At 40.7% G+C, this 27846-nt stretch overlaps 1 protein-coding gene across 3 annotated transcripts in view; it reads right to left on the bottom strand.

Moving 5' to 3' along the window:
• TEK (TEK tyrosine kinase, endothelial) overlaps positions 1-27846 on the bottom strand; it is a 142641-nt gene that overhangs the window by 53306 nt on the left and 61489 nt on the right. For 2 of the 3 annotated variants that reach the window (XM_011994372.1, XM_011994374.1), the window contains exons 2-6: positions 19952-20263; positions 9586-9696; positions 8562-8714; positions 2428-2559; positions 1822-1962 (exon numbers count right to left, since the gene is read on the bottom strand). In XM_011994372.1, the coding sequence (XP_011849762.1) occupies positions 1822-1962; positions 2428-2559; positions 8562-8714; positions 9586-9696; positions 19952-20263 (849 nt within the window). The remainder of the gene's footprint in view (positions 1-1821; positions 1963-2427; positions 2560-8561; positions 8715-9585; positions 9697-19951; positions 20264-27846) is intronic. The other variant, XM_011994375.1, reaches the window with a different exon arrangement.

The following is a 27846-nucleotide window of genomic DNA, read 5'->3' as shown; positions in this document are numbered from 1 at the left end:
ATGTACAATCTATTGTTGACTATTCTAAATCCTGGACTATTAAAGGAGACCATGTCCTTAAGTAGTTACTGTTAGAAATGTCTCCTTGCTTTCCTACTGCTTTTTGGATGGATTGAACAGGATAGTAACTGTTGAAAGGAGTCTGGAAGAATATTAGAACAGTTCTATTCATAAAATCTTGTTGATTTCTTGATCCAGGAATGGGCTGGAATGAGCTCATGAAATGTACTCTTATAAACCTGGGCCCAGAGACACATTCACTATGAAGCAGATGAAGTTTATGTTCTAGAGACTGCCTGCATGCATCCTTTCCTGGGTCCTAGCAAAGTGTTCGTAGTTTGCATAAGATTCTATTTTTTTTTTTAAAAAAAAAAGACGGATCTCCCTGCCTGGAGTCACCTTTTACCTTAAGATGCACACTTCAGAGGCCAGATGGGATTCCTGCACTGCTGTGGCTCATTCCATGTTCCAGGGAGGCAGACATAGCATTGAGAGGGAACCAAATGAGGTATTGCAGGTGGCTGAAGCTAACTTTTGTGTAACTCTCCTCTTTGTCCTCCTCCTCCAAGCCCCTGGAGCTGTGCTGTCCAGTACAGTTAGCCACATGTGGCTATGGAACCCTTAAAATATGGCTAGTCCAAATTGAAATTTCAAAGACTTACTATGAAAAAGGGAGTGTTAAATATCTTATTAATACTTTTTTCTATTGATTACATGTTGAACTGATAATATTTTTAACATATTGGGTTAAATAATAGATCAAAATTATTTCACCTATTTCTTCTCACTTTTTTAATGTGGACACTAGAAAATTTTAAATTCTATATGTGGATGGCTTATATTTCTACTGAATTGCTCTGCCCTGGAGCATTGTTATCAAGTTGCTGGGACCCCAGTGTAGCTACCATGAGTGCTGGATACGGGAAAAGCTGACTTTGTGAGATAAACACTGAAAAGCCTTTGAGCTCTGGCTAATTCACAATATTAATATACATTAAGGACGTTCTGTCACATTTGTCTGCAGGTTCATGTTGAGCTACCGTGTGACAGTAGATGTGAAACGCATACTGAAAAGTAGATGTCAGATGCACTCCACCGAGCCTGGTCAAACAGGAAAGCTTATTTTAGAAAGGGCAGAGGGACTCTGAGTAGGTGAAGTTAGTACTGCTTGCATAAGGTCCACAGCAGGTAAGATTTTAACTTCTTCAATTTTTGAGCCCCAAATCCTGTCTGGATCTGACCTAAATGCTCTGATTTTGATTTTTTTTTTTTTTTAAAGACGAGGTCTCACTCTGTTGCCCAGGCTGGAGTGCAGTGTGCAATCATAGCTCACTGCAGCTTCAAAGTCCTGGGCTCAAGGGATCCTCCTGCCTCAGCCTCCTAAATAACTGGGACAATAGGCACGTGCTGCCATGCCTGGCTAAAGCTGTGATGTTATGATTCTCTGAAAAAAAAAAAAAGTCTTCTATAGTCTTCCTACTCAAAGCGTGGTCTGAAAACCAATAGCATCAGAACTACTTGGGAGCCTGTTCGAAGTGCAGAACCTCCGGCCGCAGTCCCTGCCTACCAAATCAGAATCCATGCTTTAGTAAGATCCCCAGATGATAGTTATGAGAAGTACTTTCTTTCTATGTGGTCCAGATTTTTATTGTGAAAATATAATTAACATTGGATGTAAACATTCATGATTCAAAATCCTGTCATCCAATAGTGGGTAACTAAGCAGTCCAGGTATATCCTATATTGTGATTTCCAGCAAACTAGATCTCCTTTGTATACCTGCTAGAACATTTTCTGTCCAAGGGTGTGATTGGTCCATACCTTCATTGCACTGCAGACCCTTCCAGCCTGTGGCACAGGAACACCCATAGGGGTCAGGGAGACAGAACACGTAAGACTTGCATCCATCTTGTCCACTGCACCTTTCTTTACAAGTTCTGCCAAATGCGTGCCGTTCACAAGCTTTGGGAGGAAAAGAAAAGATGGTTCAGAGTCAAATATGCAACCCTTTGAAATACATAATTCTTTGGATTCATTTCTCCTAGTCTAGTGAATATGGGAAACAGTCAAATCTCAGCTGTGGCATAGTAGGATGAACACACCCTTATGGCCCATTTTACTGATAGTGAAACTGTCCCACAGAGAGGACATCAGGGACATCACTCACAATCATGCAGGTTTACAAACCTAGGGGGCAGCATTCGCATTGTAAACATCATAGATCTGTATATTTATTATAACTTGCCAGTGGTTGGCAACAAAGAGCCTTTAGGAAAAGGCACCTTTTTCTAATTCACACACAGGTACCATCTGACCTAACAGAGGCCATTTAGCTTCCATTCCCATCTGTGTCCAGATCTAAAATTCTAGATCCAGCAACAACGGCTTTTTAAATCCACAGCTTACTTATCAAGTCTCTTGACTTACCCTTCTCACATGTCCTTCCCATAAACCCAGGAGGGCAAATGCATTCCCCAGTATCTTCATGGCAGACACCATTGTTGACACAAACAGTACAGAGACGGTTACATTCAGGTCCCCACTTCTGAGCTTCACACCCTTTTGTTAAGGAAAACAAGGCTGTGGTGAGTACAGCACATCCACTCAACAAATCCTTACTGAGCACTTACTGTGTGTCAGTCATTTCAGTGGACAATGGTGAATGAAGATAAAATACAGGCTCTGCTCTCTAAAAGCTAATTGTCTAATATGGGAGACAGACATGTAAACAAGAAATTGTGATAGAAACAAAGACAAGGAGTACCTAACTCTGTCTGGTGGATGGAAGAGGGCATAAAGGAAGGCTTCCCAGAGGATATGGTGTGCAAGCTGAATCTGCAGGACCAACTAAGTAGCAAAGAAGATAAGGCTGGAGAGTGTGTTCCAGGCAAAGGCAAGGCATGGGAAGAGAACGTGGCCATGTCCAGGGAGCTGCAGGTATGGTTACAGGCTGGTGCTGTGGTTTTCAAAGTGTGGTTTCTGACCAGTAGCATCCCCATCATCTGGGAATCTGTTAGAAATGCAAACCCCAGACCCCACCCAACCACGACCTACTGAATGAGAAATTCTAGAAGTGGCCTCGTAATCTGTGTTCAACAGTCCCTGCAGGTGATTCTGATGTATGCTAGAGTTTGAGAACCTCTGGCCTAGAGTATGTGGAGGAGGGATAAGGCTACAAAGAGAACGAGTAGCAGGAACTAGTAGCCTCCACCTATTTTTCAGCTGGAAAACCATATAAGAAGTGAAACAAGATAGGCAAAACCTGAAGTCCAAGGATGGTAAAATCCTTGTAGATTCAGATTTCCTGGCCACTTCTAACACTTGATGATTTTTGATTGTTAATTAGGTCCTAGGATAGCTTCTAATATAAGGAAAACCCAGGGGGTTGGAATGACCCTTTGTGGTCAGGAATTTAGTTTCATTTCTCATCTGAAGGGAACTAGTGTCTTTGTCCTGTTGTTAGTCTCATGGTGGTAAGCTTGGGCCTGTGCCTACAGCTGATGGAACCTTATCATTTCTTTAGCAAGAACTCTTGGTTATCAGTATTTTCTCTACAGTAATCAAGAAGACTACCAACACACATAATTTCTTACAGTCTTCCACTTAATAAAGGTACAAAATGTCTAAAAACTAATATTTATATTCCTCAATACATAAAGGGAAAGAGGTTTTGTGCAATTAGTGATTTCTTGAGAGCCAGACTGCAGGTTATTTACACATGTTGAAAACCAATGGTGGCAGGCAATGTAGGTGGCAATGAGCTTCCTGTGACATTAAACTGTACCCAGCCCTGTACCTACCTACAGACCTATCCCAGCGTCACTTCTCATCCCAGGAAGGAAGGAAGAATAAAGCTTTAGGGAATAATAGAGGTGATTTCTTGGGGATGGAGAGGTCAAGAAAAGAGTTTGTTGATAAGCAACAAGTATACAATTAGGCATCTATTTTCTTCAAAGGCCTTGTGATTTTGTATTTTAAGAAACGCTACTTTCGAAAATCTTGCCAGAGAGCAAATCTACAGAAAAGAAAATCCTATTGTGATTTTTTAATAAATCTTTAAGCACTGACTGTTCCTAAGTTTCAATTCATCCTGTAGAGATGTTGATATGGTTTGCCTCTGTGTCCCCACCCAAATCTCATCTCTAATTGTAATCCCCACATGTTGAGGGAGGGACCTATTGGGAGGTGATTGGATCATGGGGGTGATTTCCCCCATGCTGTTCCCCTGTGAGAGAGTTCTCATGAGAGCTAATGGTTTTATTTTATTTTATTTTATTTTATTTTATTTTATTTTATTTTATTTTATTTTATTTTATTTTATTTTATTTTATTTGACAGAATCTTGTTCTGTCGCCCAGGCTGGAGTGCAGTGGCAAGATCTCGGCTCACTGCAACCTCTACCTCCCAGGTTCAAGCTATTCTCCTGCCTCAGCCTCCCAAGTAGCTGGGATTACAGATGTCCACCACCACGCCCAGTTAATTTTTTTTTGTATTTTTAGTAGAGACCAGGTTTCACCATGTTGGCCAGGCTGGTTTTGAACTCCTGACCTAAGTGATCCACCCACCTCAGCCTCCAAAAGTGCTAGGATTACAGGCATGAACTACCATGCCCTGCTGAGCTACTGGTTTTAAAGTGTGGCATTTCCCCACTTTGCATGCACATGCTCGCTCTCTCTCCTGCCGCCTTATGAAGAAGGTGCTTGCTTCCCCTTTGTCTTCTGCCATGACTGTAAATTTTCTGAGGCCTCCCCAGCCATGCAGAACTGAGTCAATTAAACCTCTTTTCTTCATAAATTACCCAGTCTTAGGTAGTTCTTTATAGCGGTGTGAAAACTGACTAATACAGATACCTACAGTTAAGAGAAGTGGACACATGCCTTCAACTTTATCTCATTTCTTCATAAACATCGAAGAACTCATACAGGGGAGAAATATTCTTAAATGGGATGATTGTGATCCAACTTAAACTTTCTTAGAATGATTTTAGATATTAGCTGTGCTTGTCGAATGGTTTCATTAAAATACTCCTAACCACAAAGGAGAATGAACACATACTCCTAGCAAACTGAAAAGAGACAGCTTGGATATCAAAATGTGTTAGAAATCTTCTGCTTTATCTTTAAAGCTCAGGTGAATTTCATACTCTAGTTTGTAGGTTTGTTTTAGTATTAAAGTTTTTTTAAAGCTTTAAGCCTTTTACCACTGTGTTATTGTGATATAATAATATATATGTTACATATATAGTCTCTTATATTTTATATATATACATACACATATATACACATATATATGTATGTATGTGTGTATATATACATATACACACACACACATACACGTATAATATATATGTAGTCTCTTCCCTGGTTCCTGGCACAGAGTTCCTAAAATCCCTGGAATCTCTGGAGTGGTAAGAGTGCCTTTTGTATGCTAATGAGAGGACTGGTGGCTGGTGGTCCCTAGATAGCTTCGGATGAGGGCTAGTCACCAGAAATACCAAGGCATGATTAGAGAGTTGTGATATTCAGCCTCACCCCCGAATCTCTAGGGAGGGGCTAAAGGCTGCATATTGAATTGATCAATGGCCAATGATTTAGTCAATTGTGCCTACCTAATGAACCCGCCATAAAAACCCAAAAGGGCAGGGTTCAGAGAGCTTCCAGATCACTGAACACACGGAGGTTCCTGGAGGGTGATGTACCTAGAGAGCACACGGACACTCTGCACCACCCCCCCCATGCCTTGCCCTGTGCATCTCTTCCACCTGGCTGTTCGTCTTATCCTTTGTAATATTCTCTATAATAAGATGGTAAATGTGTTTCCCTGAGTTCTGTGAGCCCTCCTAGCAAATTAACCCAACCCAAGGGGGAGTCTCGCCTCCAGTTTATGATATACGGTCAGTCAGAGACATAGGTCACAACCTGGGGCCTGCAACTGGCATCTAAAGTAGGGGCAGTTTTATAGGACTGAACACTTAACTAGTAGGGTCTGATGCTATTTCCAGGTAGAGTCAGAATTAAGTCAAACTGCAGGATACCCAGTTGATGTCTGCTAGAGAATTGGATAGGGTGTAAGGAAAACTCCCTACGCATTGGTGTCAGAAGTGTTGTGTTCAGTGAGGGCAGAGATTAGGAAAAACGCTTTGATTTTCCTGTCTCAAACAACTATATATCAACATGTATAGACAGTTTGACCTTCCTAGAAGATGTACCCCATTTACCTTCTGAGTACATCTGGTACATGGTGTTGTATCAGACTCCAGAGAAACTATCGAAATGAAATAAAGGCAAATTGCTTCCTTGCCATTCAGTCTCTCCTGAGTAGTGGAATAAAAGGGGATGTCACTTGCTTCTCCCAAGGCCACAGAAACTTCATGTAAAGGTAGCTGTGAGGCAAGCTATTAGAAGCTGAATATTGCAGTTTTGCTATCATCATAAATTATATGTTTTAAAGATTCATCTTACAAAAAGGCTGCTCTGACATTTAATAGAAGTCAAGCACAGTAGTCATCTAGGAGGAAACAGGTCCTGGGTACATGGAAAGATGCCTCTCAACTCAAGCCCAAATAGTCCTGCCTATAAAACACCTTGCTATATTTTATGTCCACAGAGGTGGCTAAGCATGGAGCATAAACTAGATGAATCACACTTCTCATACTTCTACTGTCAGTTTTCAATATTTATTTAGGTAATTATTATACATGTGCCTACTCTGATTGGGAATGACACAAAGGACAGGGATTTATCTTATGATCCTGTATTCTCAACACCAACACAATTCTTGGCACAGATTTAAGATCAACATATTTTGGTAAACGAATGGGGGAACATAATGCAAAGCAAATGAATTGGAGATGCCAATCATTAGAGGAATGACAGAGAAGCCCAGGCATTTAGACCTGAAGACTTCAATATTTAATATTATGAAAACCTGATACAGCTGGGGAGAATTCAGGGCAAATCATTTTCTTTCTATTCATCAAGTTCCTGTAAAAATTACAGGAAAATGTAATGGTGATATTTATGCCCCACTTCAATAGTTATAATGGAGAAAAAAAGTGTTTAGTAGTTCTAACTCTTACATTTTTCAAAACTGAAAATAAAAATCACACTTAAGAGTTACATGACCTAGGAAGTGTGGGGTTTACAGGAGGCAATGTTTAAGTAGACTTTAGTCTAATCTAAGAGGTCCAACTCATCCCCCTAGAGCAGACACTTTTCAGTGAGACTGCTTTCCTCATTGTGATCCCCCTTTTTATATGGATGATTATGCTATACAAATGTGAGCTTCTAGTGCCTGTCACTTGTAGTACGTGGATCCACCCTTGTCTTTAGCTCACTGGTCTAGGCTGATAGACATCTAATATATGTTAGGCCAATCTCATTATTCTTCCTGGAAATTCAAAGTTTGGAAGTGAAAGAAACATTGCTGAAGCTGAGTCATGGTAAAAGCAGCATTTCTGAGAGAAAGTCCTCTCCCCTACCACCCACACCAACCACAACTGAGCCTCAGCTCTTCCTTGAAGCTTATCTTTACTGGAACTTGCTTTATAGTGTTTTGGTTTTTTTGTTTTTTTTTTTTTTTTTTTTTTTTTTTTGAGACAGGGTCTTGCTCTTTCATCCAGCCTGGCCCACTGCAGCCTTGACCTCCTGAGTTTGAACTATCCTCCTACCTCAACCTGCCAAATAGCTGGAACTACAGGCATGCATCACCATGCCTGGCTAATTTTTGTATTTTTTGTAGAGATGGGGTTTTGCCATGTTGCCCAGGCTGGTCTCAAACTCTTGAGCTCAAAGGGCCTTTCAAAGTGCTGAGATTACAGGCATGAGCCACAATACCCGGCCACTTTTCAGCTTTCCCATCAATTTATTAAGAGCCCATAGTGTCCCCCTCTTGTATGGTTTGGCTGTGTCCCTACCCAAATCTCATCTTGAATTGTAGTTCCCATAATCCCCATGTGTTGTGGGAGGAACCCAGTAGGAGGTAATTTAATCATGGGGGCAGTTGCCTCATGCTGTTCCCATGATAGTGAGTGAGTTCTCATGAGATATGATGGTTTTATATGGTGCTTCCCCCTCTCCTTCACTCTCATTCTTCTCTCTCCTGCCGCCATGTGACGAAGGATGTGTTTGCTTCCTCTTTTGCCATGATTGTAAGTTTCCTGATGCCTCCCCAGCCATATTGAACTGTGAGTCAATTAAACCTCTTCCCTTAATAAATTACCCAGTCTCAGGTATGTCTTAATAAAGAGCATGTGAAAATTAGAAATGATTTGCCCTGAGAAAAGAAAATGATTTGCCCTGAATTTTCCCCAGCTATGTCAAGTATTTGTAATATTAAATATTTAAGTCTTCAGGTCCAAATACCTGGGTTCCTCTGTCATTCCTCTGAGGATTGCTATCTCTTATTCATTTGCTTTGCAGCATAAGAACAGACTAATACCACCTCCAACCAATCCCTGGTTTTTGCTTAAGAAGCCACAGTTCGTTTCTATTACCTGCAACTAAAAATCCTAACAACCTAACAACTACACCATCACAAATGGTGGCCTCTCCATCACTTACTCCGGACTATCAGCCTGGTGAAGGCCGAGGTGAAGAGGTTTCCTCCTATATACCTGGCCGAGTACACTCCAGCATCCTGGGGCTGAGCATGAGGCAGGTGTACTTCTAGAATATCAGGTACTTCATGCCGAGGCACTGAATGGATGAAGGAACCTAGTAAGAGGGAAGAGTGAAGAACAATAGGTCACACTGAAACATTCCTGTTTCCTTGTCTGGTTTCTTCACTTAATCAGCTTTCCCTGACGTGGTAAAGAAAATGTGCTCTCACATATTGGATGTGGGAGAAGAATGAAAAGGCTGAACTATTCAGTACTCTCCCAATAGTCAAGAAAGTCATAGTGATAAAACAGATAGGTTAGTCTGTGGGATCTACCACCAAACACATAAAGGTGGGAGTAGTCTAAGTTCTTACATTCTACAGGGAGAGGTGAACATAGTTGGCAGGCAAAGTTAGGTGAAAAATGAGAGGTAACCCTGTCAACTAACCAATTAACCAGGAGATATCTATAATCGCTACTCCAGTCTGGAAGTACTATCCACTCACAGACTTCAGAATGTTCCCCATCAATATTCCAGCTGGATCAGGCAACTGACACCGGGTGGTACCAAACCATAGCTAGGTTCTAGACACATTTGGATTACGCAGTTGGACTGCCAGAACTGCTAACAATTGGCTTCCCATGTTTACTATGGTAATTTCCTAAACCTTGCAATCAACAATGTCAGAATCAAAGAAACTCACATTTTATATGGCTGAAGCTGGGATCTCACATTATGATGGTGTTTTATTGTATGTACATATACCATGTACATTCACATATATGAATTCCACTTTAATATTCTTAAGTAACCAAATATGTCACCTAAGAGGGCTTCTATCATACACAGAATTTGAAAGCTTGCATCATAGCTGCTTTACTTCAAACATCTGCCCACAAGACCACAATAGGAAAATGATCCAATATGTTGTATGTTATCTGATATCTCACATCATAATGGGGAAAGCAATGAAACACATACTCACCATTTTTGTAAATCACTGCATCTTCTTCTTTAATCAATACCTTTTTGAAAGATATGTTCACATTATCTCCCTTGTCCACAGTCATAGTTAAAGTAGCTGGTAGGAAGGAAGCTTTTAAAAGAGAGAAAACAAATACCAAAAATGGGGTCACACATTTTCTCCAGGAGCAATTGAACTTTGAGACTCAGAAAATGAGGGCTGGCACTTGCTAGGTGTCAGATGGTTTTTGTAAAGTGAAAAACAGTGGTGGCTAATTTATACTCTGTAAGAGTGTAAATATATACAAACAATATGCCTATATACAATTTTTCTATTCAGCGGTTGGGGAGGTGAGGATTTTGTGTTGATTAGTTCAGAGTGAATATCCCTTATCTGAAATACTTAGGGCCAGAAGTGTTTCAGATTTTATTTTTCCATTTTGAAATATTTGCATTATGCCAGCTAAGGATCCCAAATCAGAAAATCTGAAATCCAGAATGCTCCAATGAACATTTCCTTTAAGCATCAAATTGGCACTCAAATATTTTTGGATCTTGAGAGATTTCAGATTTTTGGATTTGGAATACTCAACCTGTACCTATTATCAAACTAAGTCCTGATACTAACAACAAACTACATTAACTGTGAATCTGCCATCCTTTTCCAATCCCAACCAAGTTTTCTCAAAGTAGAAAAAATTATGAATGAAATCTGAGTTTCCCCAAAGTGAAAGAGAAAAAAACATTTGCCAAATGGCTTTTCCCCTGGTCCTTTTGTGTTGTTGTTGTTCCAAATAATTCTAATTCTAATCCTAATGTCCATGCATTTCTCAAATAAAATGAGCAAAATGCTGGACTTACTACTCATGGTGTAAATATTGGAAGATTGAAGAATAAAGACAAGGATAGAATCTAATATCTTGCCTTCTACCTTTTAATTATATATGTATGACCTGACATAGTTATGGAACTGGACAGTACTGAGATGTAACTGGGAAAATTATTTTATATTTGACTTATAAAATCATAAGCCAAAGCTGGGCATGGTTGCTCATGCCTGTAATCCCAACCCTTTGGGATGCCAACATAGATCACCTGAGGTCAGGAGTTCGAGACCAGCCTGGCCAACATGGCGAAATCCCGTCTCTACTAAAAATACAAAAATGAGCCAGGCGTGGTGGGACGCGCCTGTAATTCCAGCTACTCGGGAGGTTGAGGCAGGAGAATTGCTTGAATCCGGGAGGTGGAGGTTGCAGTGAGACAAGATCGTGCCACTGTATTCCAGCATGGGCAACAGAGCAAGACTCAGTCTCAAAAAAAAAAAAAAAAAATCACAAGCCAATTGATTGCAAATTCCTGTCACTGTGTCAAGCTTGCCATGCAACATTGAATCCCTTGGCTTATTGGACAAGATGTGTGAATAAAATCTTCTAACTTTCTTCCAACAACAAGAGTTTCTGAATGCCTTTAACTTGTATCATAATCTGCAGAAAGCCAAACTCTGTGAGATAAGGAGGTATTAGCTTTAGGCTTTAAGTTAAGCCAATGTTAACAATATAAGGCTCACCACTAAAAGAAGAGAAACAGTCTATCTAACTTTCCTTAATAGGAGGGCAAGAGAGAAGAGAAGGAAACAAAAGACATAAAATGAGAACCAAAGGACCAGAGAAAATCATGGTGTGGAAAAGATGGAATAAGGTGGCAGAAGTTATGCCAAATATGTATTAAAAAACAGGAGCTCATATCAAATTCAGATCAGAAAATCTTAGATTCTAGAATCTTAATTCTAAAACATACACACACACACAAAACTGTGTGCTCTTTTCATGAAGTATACATTCAACATAATGGCACATAAGATTGCAAATAAAGCGATGTAAAAATATATAGCACACTAACACTAAATAAAACTAGTATTGCAACATTTATACAGAAAAAAATTATTATAAAGCTAAAAAACTGTTAGGGATAAAGATGGTCATTATGTAATGATAAAACAGAACCATCTACTGATAAAACCCTGTTAGATTTTATTCACATGTCATGTTCAGGAAGATATTGTAATCCTGAAATTATATATGCATCTAACAACAGAATTTCAAAGTTCATGAAACAAAAAGTGTCAGAATTAAAGAAACTGACAAATCTATAAGCACAGTGGAAACTTTCAGAAATTAATTAAAAAGACTGAAAATTACTAAGAAAATATTTAGAAGATTTTAATAATGCTATTAGAGATCTGTTGAATATTCATTAACCCCTTGCTCAGTTATTGAAATACTCATTATTTACCAGAACATTACCTATTTATCCACAAAGCACATCTCTGTTGATAACAAATTCTCTGACCAGAATGCACCTAAATTAGAAATTAATAGCAAAACATCCTGCCCCCCAAAGCAAGAATTCCTATAAAGATTCAGACCAGGACCAAGCCTTGGGATTGTACGGATCCTGCTGAGGACCTTGTGATGAACCAGCTGGTCGCTGTGCCCTCATTCTCACCTCATCCATGGCTTTCAGATGGTGGTTTGAGAAAGACTAATCAAGTGTTTTGTGCACCACTGGCTGAGACAGCTACCCTGTGAGAGCAAAAGATGCCTCCAAACCATGCTCAGAAGGACCTGGGCTTTAGGTTTGTCTCCTTGCTTTCACTGGCTGTGGGCTGTGCCTGCTGACCCTAGTATGGGTGCCTTGCACAGACTCCCCTGGTGGTCAGGTATGTAAATGCCTCTGGTACAGATGATGACCTGGGGCAAACCCAGAGAGAGCACGGGGTAGATCATTCCAGCAGTGTGAGCGCTGGAATCAGACACATTCCTGGGCTTGGATCCACCCTCTGCCACCCTTTTTGAAAGAGTTGCTTCACCTCTGCAAATCTCAGTTTTCTCATGTGTAATTGAAAAGTAATAATACCTACCTTCAAAGGTTGTTAGTAATATTAAGTGATGTAGGCTAAGCCCTGAGGTGCTTAGAGGAGGTCAGTATCCTTCTAATATAAACAGCAACACTGCTGTGCTGACATTTCTGATATGAACCTGAGGGACACTTTTCTCCAGAGCACTAAAATGAACCAGCCATAAAGGAGGAGCAGACAGGGAACTGGACGGTGAGCGGAGCTGGCTTTGCGGGGCTTCTGCTCACATTGCCAAGTGCTTCATTTAGCCCTCCAAATGCATGCAGCTCTTGCTCTCCGTGGCATGCTCCTGGACTCCTATGAGAATTTTTTTCTGGCCATTTCATGCTGTTGTTCCTGTCTATGTGGTTTGTTTATATTTTCTGCTCCTTTGTGTGAGAATTATTTGGCTGACCGTGGGACTTCTCACTCAGTATTGTGTTCTGAAAGGAACCAAGGTTCCCCAGTAGGCTCAACTCCAAGTAGCTTTCCCCCCACTACTCTGCGACTCTTTATTATTTAGGACTGTGCTTTTTAAGCTCCTGTTTTCTTAGGGGCATTTTCACACCAGAGTTTCACTGCTGTCCACAGTTTCCCTCTGCATGAATGTCTCCAGGCTGGCTGTTCTCTGCTGAGTACTAACGAAGGAAACCCAACATTCATGTTCTACTTTGGGCTTTCTGATGACACAGGAGCCTGGCTTGTATTCAGTACACATATATTGATGTCATGTGACTTGACTAGACCATAAAAACAATAAGCACATTTTAATAGCACCTACTATGGACCAAGCGCTGTTATAAGCACTTTATACAAATTTAATTGTCAGCCTGGGGGCGGAGGCTCACGCTTCTAATCCCAAAATTTTGGGAGGCCGAGGTGGGAGGATATCTTAAGGCCAGGAGTTTGAGACCAGCCTAGGCAACACAGTGAGACCTCTTCTCTACAAAAAAATGTTTAAAAATTAGCCAGGTATGGTGGCACCTGCCTGTAGTCCCAGCTGTTCAGGAGGATCACTTGCGCTTAAGAAATCAAGACTGTAGGCCAGGCATGGTGGCTCAAGCCTATAATTCCAGCACTTTGTGAGGCCGAGGTGGGAAGGTCACAAGGTCAGGAGATCAAGACCATCCTGACTAACACAGTGAAACACCATCTCTACTAAAAATACAAAAAATTAGTCAGGCGTGGTGGCGGGTGCCTGTAAGTCCCAGCTACTCAGGAGGCTTAGGCAGAAGAATGTCGTGAACCCAGGAGGCAGAGCTTGCAGTGATCCGAGATCGTGTCACTGCACTCCAGCCTGGGCGACAGAGTGAGACTCTGTCAAAAAAAAAAAAAAAGAGAGAGAAATCAAGACTGTAATGAGTTACTGCACCCCAGCCTGGGCAACAGAGGGAGACTCCAACTAAAAAAAAATTACTTTTTATAATATCCCTATGAGATAGATGCTACAATTATCCTAATTTTACAGATGAGGAAATTAAGGTACAGAGAATCTAGGTAACCTGTCCAAGATCACATAGCATATACATGGGAGAGCCAGGATTTGAACCAAGGAATCTGGCTCCGCATGCTTTCATAGATTATGTAATGTTAGCACTCAAAAGGCTTTTAGGTGCAACCACCTCATTCTATAAATGATATTGCCAAGGCCTAGGTTAGAAGATACTTGCTTAAGATCATTTGGATGGGCTAATTCATGGGCAGAGCTTAACTAAAAATATAATTCCTTATTCCATAAGGGCTGGAGAAGAAAGTAGGTGGTAGTAAAAGTTATACACAAGTGAAAACACAGATGAAAAGCAAGTGAGCTCAATTTCAGTCATCTCCTTTCAGTTTACTTGTTGTATAAGTACCACAGGAAATAATGTAGTTTTATATCTGTGATTATTTTGTGCAATTTCACCACAATCCTGTGAAGACAGTATAGCTACAGTTTATCCATATGGGAGATGCAGTTGAGAAAGTCTAAGTCCCTTACCCAAGGCCTGTCAACAGTGAATAAACGTGGAAGTTGAGACACAAACTCAAGACCTCCACCCCTAGTTCTCCAGACTTATCTTCTCCAGGTCCACATCCTTAGCTCTCAATTCCAGCCACTTTGAACTGTATTCAGTTCCTTAGCCAGACCTCATCACTCACATCCAAGTCATGAGTTTTCTTTCTTCTTTTCTCATCCTTTTCTCCTAAGCCTCGTCAGTTCCTCCTAAGCCTCATCAGTTTCCATTTAGGTATCTCCAGAGACCTCACACAACACCTGGAACACAGGTTAGACGCTCTCATAGCTACTCCCTAAATACCCCTGCATTTTTTCATTATAGCCCCACTCATGGTATATAACCCCTACTAGATTGAGTGTTCCAGGAGGGCAAGATCACATCTGGTTTGAAAGGTAGCACAGGGTGATGGTTAGAGCCAGGCTTCTAGAATCGGGCCTGACTTCACCTTCCCAGATCCAACACTCCATAACTAGTGAATGCACGTAAGTTACAATAGCTAAGCCTCATCTATTAGTGGGGTCTTAAAAGTCCTCATCTGATATATATTTGATAAAGACTAAGTTAGTAATACATATAAAGTTGCTAGGGGAATGTCAGGCATACAAAGGAAAATGTGTGGCACAAATAGAGGCTCAAGAATAATTGTAGTGGCCAGGCACGGTGGCTTACGCCTGTAATCCCAGCACTTTAGGAGGCCGAGGCAGGTGGATCACGATGTCAGGAGATGGAGACCACCCTGGACAACATGGTGAAATCCCGTCTCTATTAAAAATACAAAAACAAGCTGGGCATGGTGGTGCACGCCTGTAGTCCCAGCTACTCGGGAGGCTGAGGCAGGAGAATCGCTTGAACCCAGGAGGCAGAGGTTGCAGTGAGCTGATATCGTGCCACTGCACTCCAGCTTGGGTGACAGAGCAAGACTCTGTCTAAAAAAAAAAAAAAAAAAAAGAAGAATTATGGAATGAAAGTATAAATGAACTAAACTGTTTCAGATTTTCCCATTTTCTTGATGCTTTTAACATATTCCTTTGTGTTATTTAGCTGCAAATGGCTCTCCTCGATCAACTTCATAAATCATGTTTGGGAAGTTTGATATTCTTAATATAAAGCTATTTCTCAAATGAAAGTAGGAATAAAATAACCCTCTGTTTCTTCTAATGGATCAGTTTGAAACAGGTCTTTGGATCTGAAAATGTTTCAAACTTTATATATAATTTCCTACCCCCAAATGAAATCACCAATGAGGTTTGAGTCAAACTGCTGTTGACTATTTTGGATGATGCCATTGATAAAAACCAGTTTGGCTGTTTGGGGTGTGTGAGCCAATTTAAGCTGTGTTTTGGCACATCTCAAATGGATTTTCCACTTCCTCCACAGATGTACGAGTCAGCAGCAAGCAGGAATATATTGATGTTTATTTTATCCTGCTGTGTCCCTAGGCAGGCATTTCTGAGTTTCCATGATGTTTTAATAACGAATTAACAGTGACATGAAAACATAGTTTTGGAGGTTTTTCCTGATTCACCATAAAGGATTTCACTTTCCTCAAACCAGATTTCCCTCACTGGATGGTCAGCAAGAAAAACAGAACCCGTTCACCAGCCTGAGATGATGTTATTGTGAAAATGCAGGAGAGAACATACCTATTTTTCCATTTTGTGTAAAACTCCATAATATGTTAATGCATAGTAAAAATTTCTACAATTGAGTAGGAAAATTGTCTCACCAATTTATTACTCAAAGAAATGACAATAATCACAGTTGTTAAACATTTACTGTGAAGCAGATAATGTAATTGGTAAAAGTTAAGTGCCTTATTTAATTTTCAAATATGTGTGATAAAATCTCTATCCCTTTTTTTTTCACATGAGGAAAAATTATGACTTCAATTAAGTAACTTGTCCTGAGCCACACCACTCAGCTGCAGAGGTAGACTTGAACCCATATCCGTCTGACTTCCACTCTCATACCTCTACTCTGTGCCCTGCGTTGCTTTTTAGGGCTTCAGGTGGAATCGTTGTACTTTATAAAACAAGAGCTCAGAATCAGGGAGAGTTGTTAACATTAAGTGAGAATGTTATCGAAAGGTGGTGTAGTGGTAATAAATACTGGCTCTGAAGTCAGATCACTTGGCATCAAATGCTATTCCCACCATTTATAAGCTGCTATTATTCTTATTACTATGTACCTTGTTCTGCAGCAATGTATTGCTTTACCTAAGCTTTTAAGGACACATTCACTGTGCAAATCAATGCTTCTTGTCTATTCCAACTTATTTAAAACAAAACAATTTTGTAGGTATTATTATACCCATTTCACAGATGATGAATAATTGAGACCAATAGAAGTTAAATAACATGCCAAAGGCCACACGGCTGGTGAGTGATGGAGAAAGAATTAAAACTCAGGTGAGTATAACTCTAAAAGCCATCTTCTCATTAGTGTTTCTCACTATCCAGGTCTGCCTTTGCCTCATTTAACTGAAATTAAGCCATTCTTTACCTGTGGTTACCTAGACTCTCAGTTTGGGGGGATCATTACAGTGGGTTTTTAACTCGCAACGTTCTGGTCCAGTTTGCTTTACATGTTCTTATTTATACATTGTCAAGGATGACCTCTGGACAGTGCAGTGAGGACACAGTGGCACTTCACATTTTGTTCCCACGAAATGACTGGGGCATAATCTCAGATCATCTTCCTTTAGAATGTGGAAACATCAGCAGAAGAACATTAGTCTTTATTCAAGTCAAATCCAAAATGACACATGTGAAGAATAATAGAGCTGACTTTCAGCCATGATAGCTTTGGCACACCTCACATCCCTTTGTTCAACCTCTCTTCCCTCAGCGGAGAGCTGCATTCCTGGGAATTTCTGTTGCACACTTTTCCCACTTGCCCTGCTGTCATTTAAAGGTGAACATTCTAGTTTTGCTAAGAAAACCCTTTCCTTCATTTGTAATGAATAGCAATTTTATTACTTTTGACCTTAAAATGAGTTTCCTGCCTTCAAATCTTTTCATTACTACCATTAGCAAATTCAAAGAAATATTTTCAGGTGGACCCTAATGAAAGGCTAACTCTAAACCCCTGCTACTCAAAGTGTGGTCCACGGTGGAGCAGATTCTCATCACCTGGGACATGTAGAAATGCAGAATCCCAGGACTCTCCCAAACAACCTATTAAATCAGTCTGCATGTTTACAAGACCCACAGGTGATCTGTAAGCATGTTCAACTTTAAAAAGCATTGATCCAAAAAAAATACAGACTACAGGTGGTTACATTATAAAAGAAACAGTCAATCAGCAATGTGCAGAGGTGTGTTACTTAACTGCATCAGCTTTCTAAAAGTAAGGCCTGGTGCAGTGGCTCACACCTGTAATCCCAGCACTTTGAGAGGCCAAGGTGGGAGGATAGCTTGAAGCTGGTAGTTCAAGACCAGCCTGGGCAGCAAAGAGGACCCTATAGCTACAAATTTTTTTTTTAATTAGCCAGGCATGGTGGTGCATGACTGTAGTCCCGGCTACTTAGGAAGCTGAGGTGGGAGGATAGCATGAGCCCAGGAGGTCAAGGCTGCAGTAAAGTATGACTGTGCCACTGCACTCCAGCCCGGACAACAGCAAGACCCTGTCTTAAACAAACAAACAAAAACCCTAAACAGCTCATAATGTGATTATTTTATGTAATGACAAGTCCTCGGTCCACAGCTCCTGTGGTTGTGATGATATTAATTTGGAAGACTCCTTCATTTTAGGAATCAGCAGCCCAGACAAAGTGGCTGATAGGGGAGAGGCTAGATCATTCCAGGCAGAACAAAGGGAGGTCACCTCAGCTGGCATTCTGTACCTTCCTCCCAGCACACAGCATCAAGAGCACCAGAAGTCTACCTGCCCGTCCAGGCCTGGAACCTTAGAATACAATTAATTGTATTAAATAATGTTTGCAACACCCTCTCCTTCAACTGCCATCACATAGGTGGACTGATCTAAAGATTTAGCTTAAGGCCCAGTTTTATTTTGAGAGAAAGACATCATCACATCATTGCCTTGTGGGGTAGTAGAAAGCCTTAATAATCCTCCCTTAGAGGAGGCTTTCAAAATCCTCCTGCAAAATTCTGGTGTTTTCTGAGCTAGACCTGGGTACTCAACTGCTAAAATTAAATCATGGTCCTTTTCCAAGAATGGCAGCCTGCAAAGAGGACCCTAATTCTTCATTCCTCCCTGCATCCCTGACTCTTTGTCATTTCAACTTGTAGTGCCCTCTCACTCTGACGCTAGGCTCAGCTACTTAACTGGCTTCGGTCGATACAATGAAGCAGAAGTGACAGTGTACAATTCTGAGCCTAGGTTGCAAGGAGCCTCATGTCTACATCTCATGTACATGAGATGAGGCTCCTTGCAACCTAGGCTGAGAATTGTACACTATGACCTTATACTACCTTAGCCTGCTATAGTTTAAGGAACTAAGCAAAATTGCTCCAGCCAAGGCCAGCCTACTAAGCCTATAGCCAGGCAACACTATATATGTAAGGAATCCCAGCCAAGGTCAATACATCCATCTAATCAACACAGCTGACTTAGACTCACAAGCTATAAATGCTCATTATTGTATGCCACTGTGGTTTGTGGTTATGTTACACAGCATTATTGTGGCAATAGAAAATTGGTACACTGGCCGGGCACAGTGGCTCATGCCTGTAATCCCAGCACTTTGGGAGGCCACGGCAGGCAGATCACGAGGTCAACAGATTGAGATCATCCTGACCAACATGGTGAAACCCCGTCTCTACTAAAAATACAAAAAATTAACTGGGCGTGGTGGTGCACACCTGTAGTCCCAGCTACCTGGGAGGCTGAGGCAGGAGAATCACTTGAACCCAGGAGGCGGAGGTTGCAGTGAGCTGAAATCATGCCACTGCACTCTAGCCCAGTGACAGAGTGAGACTCTGTCTCAAAAAAAAAAAAAAAAAGGAAAAAAGAAAATTGATATACCAAGTAACCAATTAAGTTACTGATGGATATTCCCCTTCTAAAATTCTTATTTATATTTAATCTTCTCCTGAAAATATTAACTTCCATTAAGGGTATTTAGGGACAAGCAAAGCAATGTATCACATGAAAAATCAAATAAGAAAGCTCAAAATAGTCAGTAGTTTGGCAATGAACACTTGTTTTCATTGCTATGATTTTCATATTACATACATGTAACAGAGTCATATATCCATAAGTACCATGATGCCCTTAGTAGAACATATGAAATATTTCATTTGATCTCACAATGTAGGCACAATATCTAGTTAAGGGGTTGGATTGCGTAGTTTCCTTTATCTCTAACATTCCATGTACCAGACACAGCAATGCATGGAAAGAGGCAGGCAAGATCGTCAAGCTCTACACTCAGGTAGCACATGCCCTGCCCCTGAGGGAGCAGCTACCAAACAAAAGGTGTGTGTGTGCCTCAGTGGGCCTCACCTGCCCAAAACTTAGGGGCATGTTACCTTGTTGACGCATCTTCATGGTTCGTATCCTTATCGCCTCTCCTCGAACTCGCCCTTCACAGAAGTAAGCACCATTGATCTTACTAGCCTTTTCTCTCTTCCAAACAACTTTTTTAGCCCATTCTCTGGTCACGTCTTGAGTAACTTCCAGTGGATCCTGGTGCTGGTTCATTAAGGCTTCAAAGTCCCTTCCTATGGTGATAGGCTCATGGGGGTGCCACCCAGAGGCAATGCAGGTGAGAGATGTTTCGGCATCAGATACAAGAGGTAGGGAATTGATCAAGATCAAGTCCATGGCACCTTCCACAGTTCCTAAAAGGAAAGAGAGAGAATAATGTATGACTAAGGTTATTAACATGACCCCATAGGGTAAACTGGTGCTCACAAAGCCTTGTCTTAAAAAAGTTGTGTGAGTATTCTTTCTACAATGCTACTCTGACCATGTGCCTATCTTCCACTGGGCAAAATCCAAAACTCTTTGCCAAGGCATCAAGACCCTTCTTCAGTTAGATTCTGCTAACGTTCCCTGCCCCACTGCATACCCTAGTTGCAATGGACTACCCATTATTCCCCCAACAAGCCATGCACTAGACATAGTTGGGTATTCAGGAAATGTATGTTGTATTAAGATGAATTAATAATAGTCATATTATAATCATTATTCATTATATTTAATTATTAGTTATTAATTGATGCTAATGTGATACTGTCACAATAATAAAGTATTCTAAAGAAATATATCAACTACATAAACTTACACCTTATAGATTCTCATTTTGAAAGAATTGCTCAATTCCACATTAAATACCTCAAGATAAATGACAAACGGTGACTAAGTGAAGTCTGCATTTCCCTCAGGACCTCATTTACTCCATCAGGACTCTTGTAAAGATTAAATAAGATAAAATACATAACTTGCCAACCACTCTGTCTGTTACATATTGCATACTCGGTGATTATTATTTCATTTCTCTTTATTCTGTTTCCTGAACACTTCGTCCCAAACCTTACCCTCTCCCCAAATGTAAAAATAAAACCTTGCCCAAACTTTAAATTTTTTTTTATGAATTTGTTCTGTAAATGAGGAAGTACACTTTTAAAAAGAAAATTCTCTCACGTTATTTTCTCACTATTTCTCTTTCTCTCTCTCTCTCCCCTCCCCGCTACTCCCACCACTGTTTTGATTTCTAAAGGTTCTAACATGAGCAGATAGAGTCTGTGCCTATTGTCTCCTCTTCAAATGTGGAAATATCAGGGATGGAAAATGTTCTCTAGCTCCAGTGATGGTTAGCTCTCAAGTCTGCATAAAACAATCAGGAGACTAGAAAGAGCAACTGAGTGATGAGGGCCTAACTAGAGTCTCAGAGACCTTTGTGTAGACGTGATTCAAATAAGCGACATGTTATCTTATTGAATACCCATTAAATTCAGCAACTCTGTGAGGTATGCACCATTATCTCAATTTTAAATATGAAGAGATGAAGGCTCAAAAGATTGAGCAGCTAGTTTGATTTTTCACAGCTATTGAAGGCAGAGCTGGGATTCAAATGCTCACTGGTCTTTCAGTCCTTGAATACAAGATGCTGTTTCCTACCTCAAAGCCTTTGCTGTTCCTTCTGCCTGGAATGCTTTTCTCCACTCTTGGCATAGCCACCTTCTGCTTGTCCTTTGGGTCTCAGCTTAAGTGCCACTTTGTCATAGAAGACTTCTCTACCTGCCTTACCTATAATACCTATACACTCTCATCCCATTGTCCTCTAATTTGGCCTCCTGGTTTATTCATAATGATTACCATAATTTGTGAATATTTTATTTACTCTCTGTCTAAATGGTAAACTCCAAATGTTCTGTATATGAACAGGAATTTAGGAATTGGTTTACATGGAATATTCTCCCTAATCTCAACATATAGAGGACTTAAGTGTTTGTTGGATGAGTGGATGGATGGATGGATGGATGGATGGATGGATAGACAAATTTTATTTCAGATCTGCTTGATTCAAGTCCATCCATTTACTTGGCTTCCAATTCTAGAATAAGGTTAAAAATGAAAGTGCGGGCTGGGTGCAGTGGCTCACGCCTGTAATCCCAGCACTTTCGGAGGCCGAGACAGGAGGATCACCTGAGGTCAGGATTTTGAGACCAGCCTGGTCAACATGGTGAAATCTTGTCTCCACTAAAAATACAAAAATTAGCTGGGTGTGGTGGTGGGTGCCTGTAATCCCAGCTACTCAGGAGGCTGAGATGGGAGAATCGCTTGAACCCAGAGGCGGAGGTTCCAGTGCTGCACTCCAGCCGGGGCAACAGAGAGCAAAATTCTGTCTCAAAAAAACAAAAAAAACCAAAGTACTCCCCTGAGTCTGAACTGACCTCCTTGCCCATATTTAACTGTTTTGACAGCTACTGAGTTCATAGGGGAAAAAACATTACAGTTTTTGCAAAATGCCAAAGAAAAGTGTTCAATGACTGCTGAGCGTTTAAGGCTATTATTCATTTACCAGAATTTTTGAGCACCTACTTATGTCAAGCATTGTATCTGATATAAAGTCCTCATACAATTTGTTTTTAATGGCAATTGCCAGTGTTTACTGTATTCAGTGATGTTTTGAGGATAATCTTGGTACAAATTAAACCTTTATCTGAATGATTAGGAAGAAAAATTTCAAAGTCAAGTCTTCATGTAAGCAGGAGTTACAGCTGCATTTTATTGTAATATTAACTCATTACATGGGATTGAGGGAGAAAATCTCCATTAGAATGAGTTCCCAAGCCTGGCCTTGAAGCATCCATTTTATTTCTAGCCTCATTGGTAACTTTTAAGATCTCAGGACAGAGAATACAGGTTAGGATAATAAAAATATTGAAAGAGAGGATGAGCTACAAACCTAGCAGTGGAATTACAGCCTCCAAAAATAACACCAGCACGCACCTCCCCTTCCACGTACATACCCAGGCCTGACTCTGAGTGAACACCACCTCATCTCTTACACTCACACATTCCAGGCATGTTCCAGAAAGGGTCATCAAGAGGAAGGAAACACTGTAATTCTTTCAACTCCAGTTCAATCCAGCCCCATTTCTGGGGCCAGTTGAGAGTCTTGCCAAAACCACAGGATCTGCTCAGAACTCACAGCACTGGCAGTGGCCGGGGTTTATTTAATAGCTTTAGGAAATAATAGAAAATGCAGTTGATTGGAAAAGACAACCACACTATGTGTAAACTGTTTCTAGGTATGGTTCTAGTTTCTTTTTCCTCTTGCTCCTTTCAGAGATCTCCCTTTACTTTCAGTGACAGAAAAGGAAATGTGGCCTCTGGGAGTCTGGACTTGACTATACTTCGCTTCCCTTGTTCAGCATGCCGGTTAACAAAGCCCTCTTCCACCAGCCAGTGCTCTGTCCTTTGTAACACCATTTACAGTATCAGAAGGCTCTTCTATGTGAGCTTTGGGTATAGAAAGACATACCTACCAGCTTCCTAGGATGGATCTTGAAAATCGCCTACTTAGTTTTCTTAAAATGAGAATCTATAACTGTATTTGCTAGTATCTGCCTAAAGAATTTCTAGAAGGTGACACATAAAAATAAGAACAATGATGACCTACTGGGGGGAACTGGGTAGTTGGGGCACAATGGTAAAAGGAAGACTTTTCACTATACGTTTGTGTGTACTGGCTTTTGAACAATGTGGCTATTATTCGCACATAAAAATTAAATGTAAACAAAATGTTGTGGCCCATTCCTTAAAAAGGGGCAGCTGGAGGCTGGGCACGGTGGCTCATGCCTGTAATCCCAGCACTTTGGGAGGCTGAGGCAGGAGGATCACCTGAGGTCAGGGAGGGAGAGCATTACGAGAAATACCTAATGTAGATGATGGGTTGATGGGTGCAGCAAACCACCATGGCACGTGTATACCTATGCAACAAACCTGCACATTCTGCACATGTACCCCAGAAGTTAAAGTATAATAAAAATAAATAAATAGAGAGAGAAAAATGGGCAGCTGGAAAAGAATCAAGAGCCATGGACATATATGTCCCTTTATGTCTCATCCTTCATCCCTATACCCACTCCAAATCTCAAATTACATCCAAATAATGCATTTTTCTCTTTCTCTCTTCTTAAACTAATAATAGGAAATGTGATGTTATCTCACAATGCTGAAAAATAAAGGAGTTAAAACTTAATGCTGAAAAAAAAAAGTAGCCAAACTTAGCCTTTTAGAAAGAATAGAGCAGAGGCTCGACGACAATGAGTACAACTGTGGTCAGTGGCTTCTTGAAAGAGTTCTGCTGTGGACGCCATGAAAGGCATGGCTGCAACTGCGTATCTGGTGCCACTCAAGAAATTTTCTATTAGGGACATTTCTTGAGAATCATTGTCAGAAGACAGATCCTATCTGGGCTCATGCCAATATCAATCTCTCTGCTTAATACCCTTTTTCTTACATTATAGCACTGTCCTCTCCAAATCATGCTGGGGACGGATAGTGAGTTGTTTCATCACAACCATATCTAAAGGGCTCTGATCAAATTCATTCATAGTTTAATTCATACTTCTATCATGAAGGCTAATAACTTGCTAAAACAAGATGCATATTTAATATCACACGTCTAATATGTTTTAGAGATTAATGCTATTTTTCCTTAACAAAGATCTCTCAAACACTTTTTCTTTTTTTGAGACGGAGTCTCGCCCTGTCGCCCAGGTTGGCATACAATGGTGCGATCTCGGCTCACTGTAACCTCTGCCTCCTGGGTTCAAACGAATCTCCTGCCTCAGCCTCTCGAGTAGCTGGGATTACAAGTGCCCGCCACCATGCCTGGCTAATTTTTTTGTATTTTTAGTAGAGGTGGGGTTTCACCATGTTGGCCAGGCTGATCTCGAACTCCTGACCTCGTGATCCGCCTGCCTCGGCCTCCCAAAGTGCTGGGATTACAGGTGTGAGCCACCACACCCAGCCTCAAACACTTTTTCAATGTTTGCCTAAAAGTGTGTCCTTGTTTATAAGGAAATACTTAGCATTGTGGCATGACGTCTGCCAAGTTAATAACCAGGCATCACAATTGAAGCATAACAATGTTCTAAAATGTTTTGCTCACTGTATTTTCTGTGTGCTATATTAAACAGTATCTAATCTTTCTTAGTAGCGTCTTCTCACTAAATCTTATTATGGTGAACTCAATGTTGTTTAACTCTAGTTTTTATATTTACATTTTCTTGTATTCAATATTGCTACGAATAATGGGCCATTAACTAAGACATGGGAATATTTTTATTTAAAAATAGTTACAGACATGATTGTGGGCCTGAATCAACACCCATATAATAGAATTTAATTACATCAGAAATTAAGAGACAGAGCCATGTTAAACTGTGTTTAAAGGAACTATAATTTCTCATTTTCTAAAAAGGTGCTCCAGAAGTTTCTGAGAGTGGGAGAGGTGAAATCAACAGAATAGACTCCAGACGCACACCCTCGCCCATTCCCAGTGAGCTGTTCAACTTTTTATTGTATTTTTAGGGGGGCTTCATATAAGATTTTATTTGAAGGAAAAAAAAATTCTTAATTAAAAACATAAAACCTCAAACGTCATGAATTTTCATTTTTTCACAGAGGAAGAGGACGAAAGGTTAAACATATCAATGAAAATACACTCCACTGCAGCACAACAGTTAGATTTTTTTTTTTCACATTCTTCAGATACAGCTGCAGATAATGAAGTTCTGATTTACCCAGCTCCCTGATCTTCGAAGTGTTCACAAGCTAGGAGAAAATTTCAGGCAGGTTAAATTATTGCACCGCAGGCTTATTCCCTTGTGCTTCTTATTACCTCAGAATTTTAGTATTGGGTGGAATTCTGCTAATGTGTGTTTGGAATAATGCATCACATCTTCAGAACAACTAACTGTATGGTTTCTTGGAAATTTGGTATTAGCTATGTTTAAAAATTTTCAAAGGTGTTCATGGTCATTTCATCTTTGTAACAGAAGTAGATATCTTAAAGTTCTAAATAGATGAAATACCAATTAGCACTTCCTTGGCCAAAGGCATTTCAGGAATCAGAGAATTGGCAATGAACTGAAAAGGTCTGAGTCAAAAGCATTTCTGGAATTAAGGCCATGGCAATGAGCCGAAGAAGCAAAGACAACTCCCAAACTATCCAGGATATTTGGCGAAATTGTTTGGATTTTGGTTTAGGTTTATTTGTTTTTTGTTTTTGCTGTCCTGAAAAAGAAAAATTCTCTTCAGTTCAAAAAACACTCATTAAATTGTTTATATGTCCATTCATTCGTTTACCAAGCAGGCTGATTGCATGCTCCCCCTGTGCCAAGTACTGCACTTGGCACTGGAGACACAGCAATGAATAAACAACCCTCTCGTAGCTTATAGGCAAATGTGGGAGACAAACATGGAAAATGAATCACATAAACACATAAATACAAATAGGTACTGAGAGAATTACAAGATGCTTATGAGACACCATAATGGTAAACTTCATCAGATTTGACTGTTTTGGAGGAGGGTTTGTGAACTTTTGGCCTAAAGGAAAGTTGGGGTTAGCCAGGCAAAGCAAGAGAGAGCCAGGCAAAGCAAGATCAGAAAAATCTTCCCCAAAATGGTAATTACTGAGCAGTAGTTACTCATTTTTCAAAGATGAGTTTTCAGTAGGATTCACTTCTAGAATGTTCTTTCAGTATCTTAAAGTTGCTATTAATTTTTGTTGGGCCCTAAGAACTACCAGCACTATTCCTCTGTGTCAACCCTACGTTAAAGTATTTTCAGTATCTTTTCAGCCTTCTTGTCTCCCCTGAAGAAATCCAGTTCCCAGGCATGTTTCCAACACTTTAATCCTTTTTTATTCTCCGTCATCCTTTTGTGTATGTAGTAAGTCTCTGAGCAATAATTTCTTCCTCAAGATTCCTTCCAAGAAGATATTGGGCAGCTAACAAGAAAATACCAAAATGCACAAGACTGGAAATAACTAAAGGAAGTTGCTAACTTTTTATTGTATAGCTGGGAGTTCAGAGTTATCCAGGGGCATCCTGGATGTGACTGGGCTGTGACTCTCTAACAACAAACTCCTGTTCTCACCCGAGTTGTACCAAGCCAGTTTCCCCACAGGGCATGCCCGTTTCCCAACCCTGCTTTCCAGCCAAATGGGACCCCTTGTCTGTCTGCTGGAGGGAACAGCATCCTCTCCCCACCTTCAAATGCCGGAAAGTTTCCATCTAGGCCAAATAACAAATTGTTAGTTAGAAGGAGGATCAGTCAGCTTGCAGGAAACTTTTTACTTCCAGGGAATAGACGGAGCATCCACACAATGAGACTTTATTGAACATTCATTTATATGCATACTCCATTCTGTGAGGCAGTGGGGGTGCAGGAAGCATGGTTCCATCAAATCAAGAATTGTTTACACCAGAAGAGGTTTTACAGATTGCTTGGTGCAAGCCTCACACTTTATTTTTTTGAGACAGTGTCTTGCTTTGTCACCCAGGCTGCAGTGCAGGGGCGCAGTCACTGCTCACTACAGCCTCGAACTCATGGGCTCCAGTTATCCTCTCACCTCAGCCTCCTGAATAGCCAGGACTACAGGCATGCAACACCCCTGCCCCCAGCTAATGTTTAAATTTTTTGTAGAGATGGGGTCTCACTGTGTTGCCTAGACTGGTCTCGAACCTCTGAGCTCAAGTGAAGCTCCTGCCTCGGCCTCCCAAAATTCTGTGATTACAGGCATAAGCCAACATGGCTGGCCAAGCCTTACACTTTATAACGGGCAATCTGAGGCCTATAGAAAAGAGACCTGTTGGTGATTGCACAAAGGGTAGTGGTAGAGCCAGCCCTCAAGTGCTGATGTCTCTCCAGCGCCCTTTCTGTCACCCCAGAGTAGCAG

The sequence above is a fragment of the Mandrillus leucophaeus genome, unplaced genomic scaffold, assembly GCF_000951045.1.
Source record: "Mandrillus leucophaeus isolate KB7577 unplaced genomic scaffold, Mleu.le_1.0 Scaffold454, whole genome shotgun sequence".
In the NCBI taxonomy this organism is placed as follows: domain Eukaryota; kingdom Metazoa; phylum Chordata; class Mammalia; order Primates; family Cercopithecidae; genus Mandrillus; species Mandrillus leucophaeus.
The sequence above is the reverse complement of the archived record's forward strand: the minus strand, read 5'-3'. Positions and strand labels throughout refer to the sequence as shown.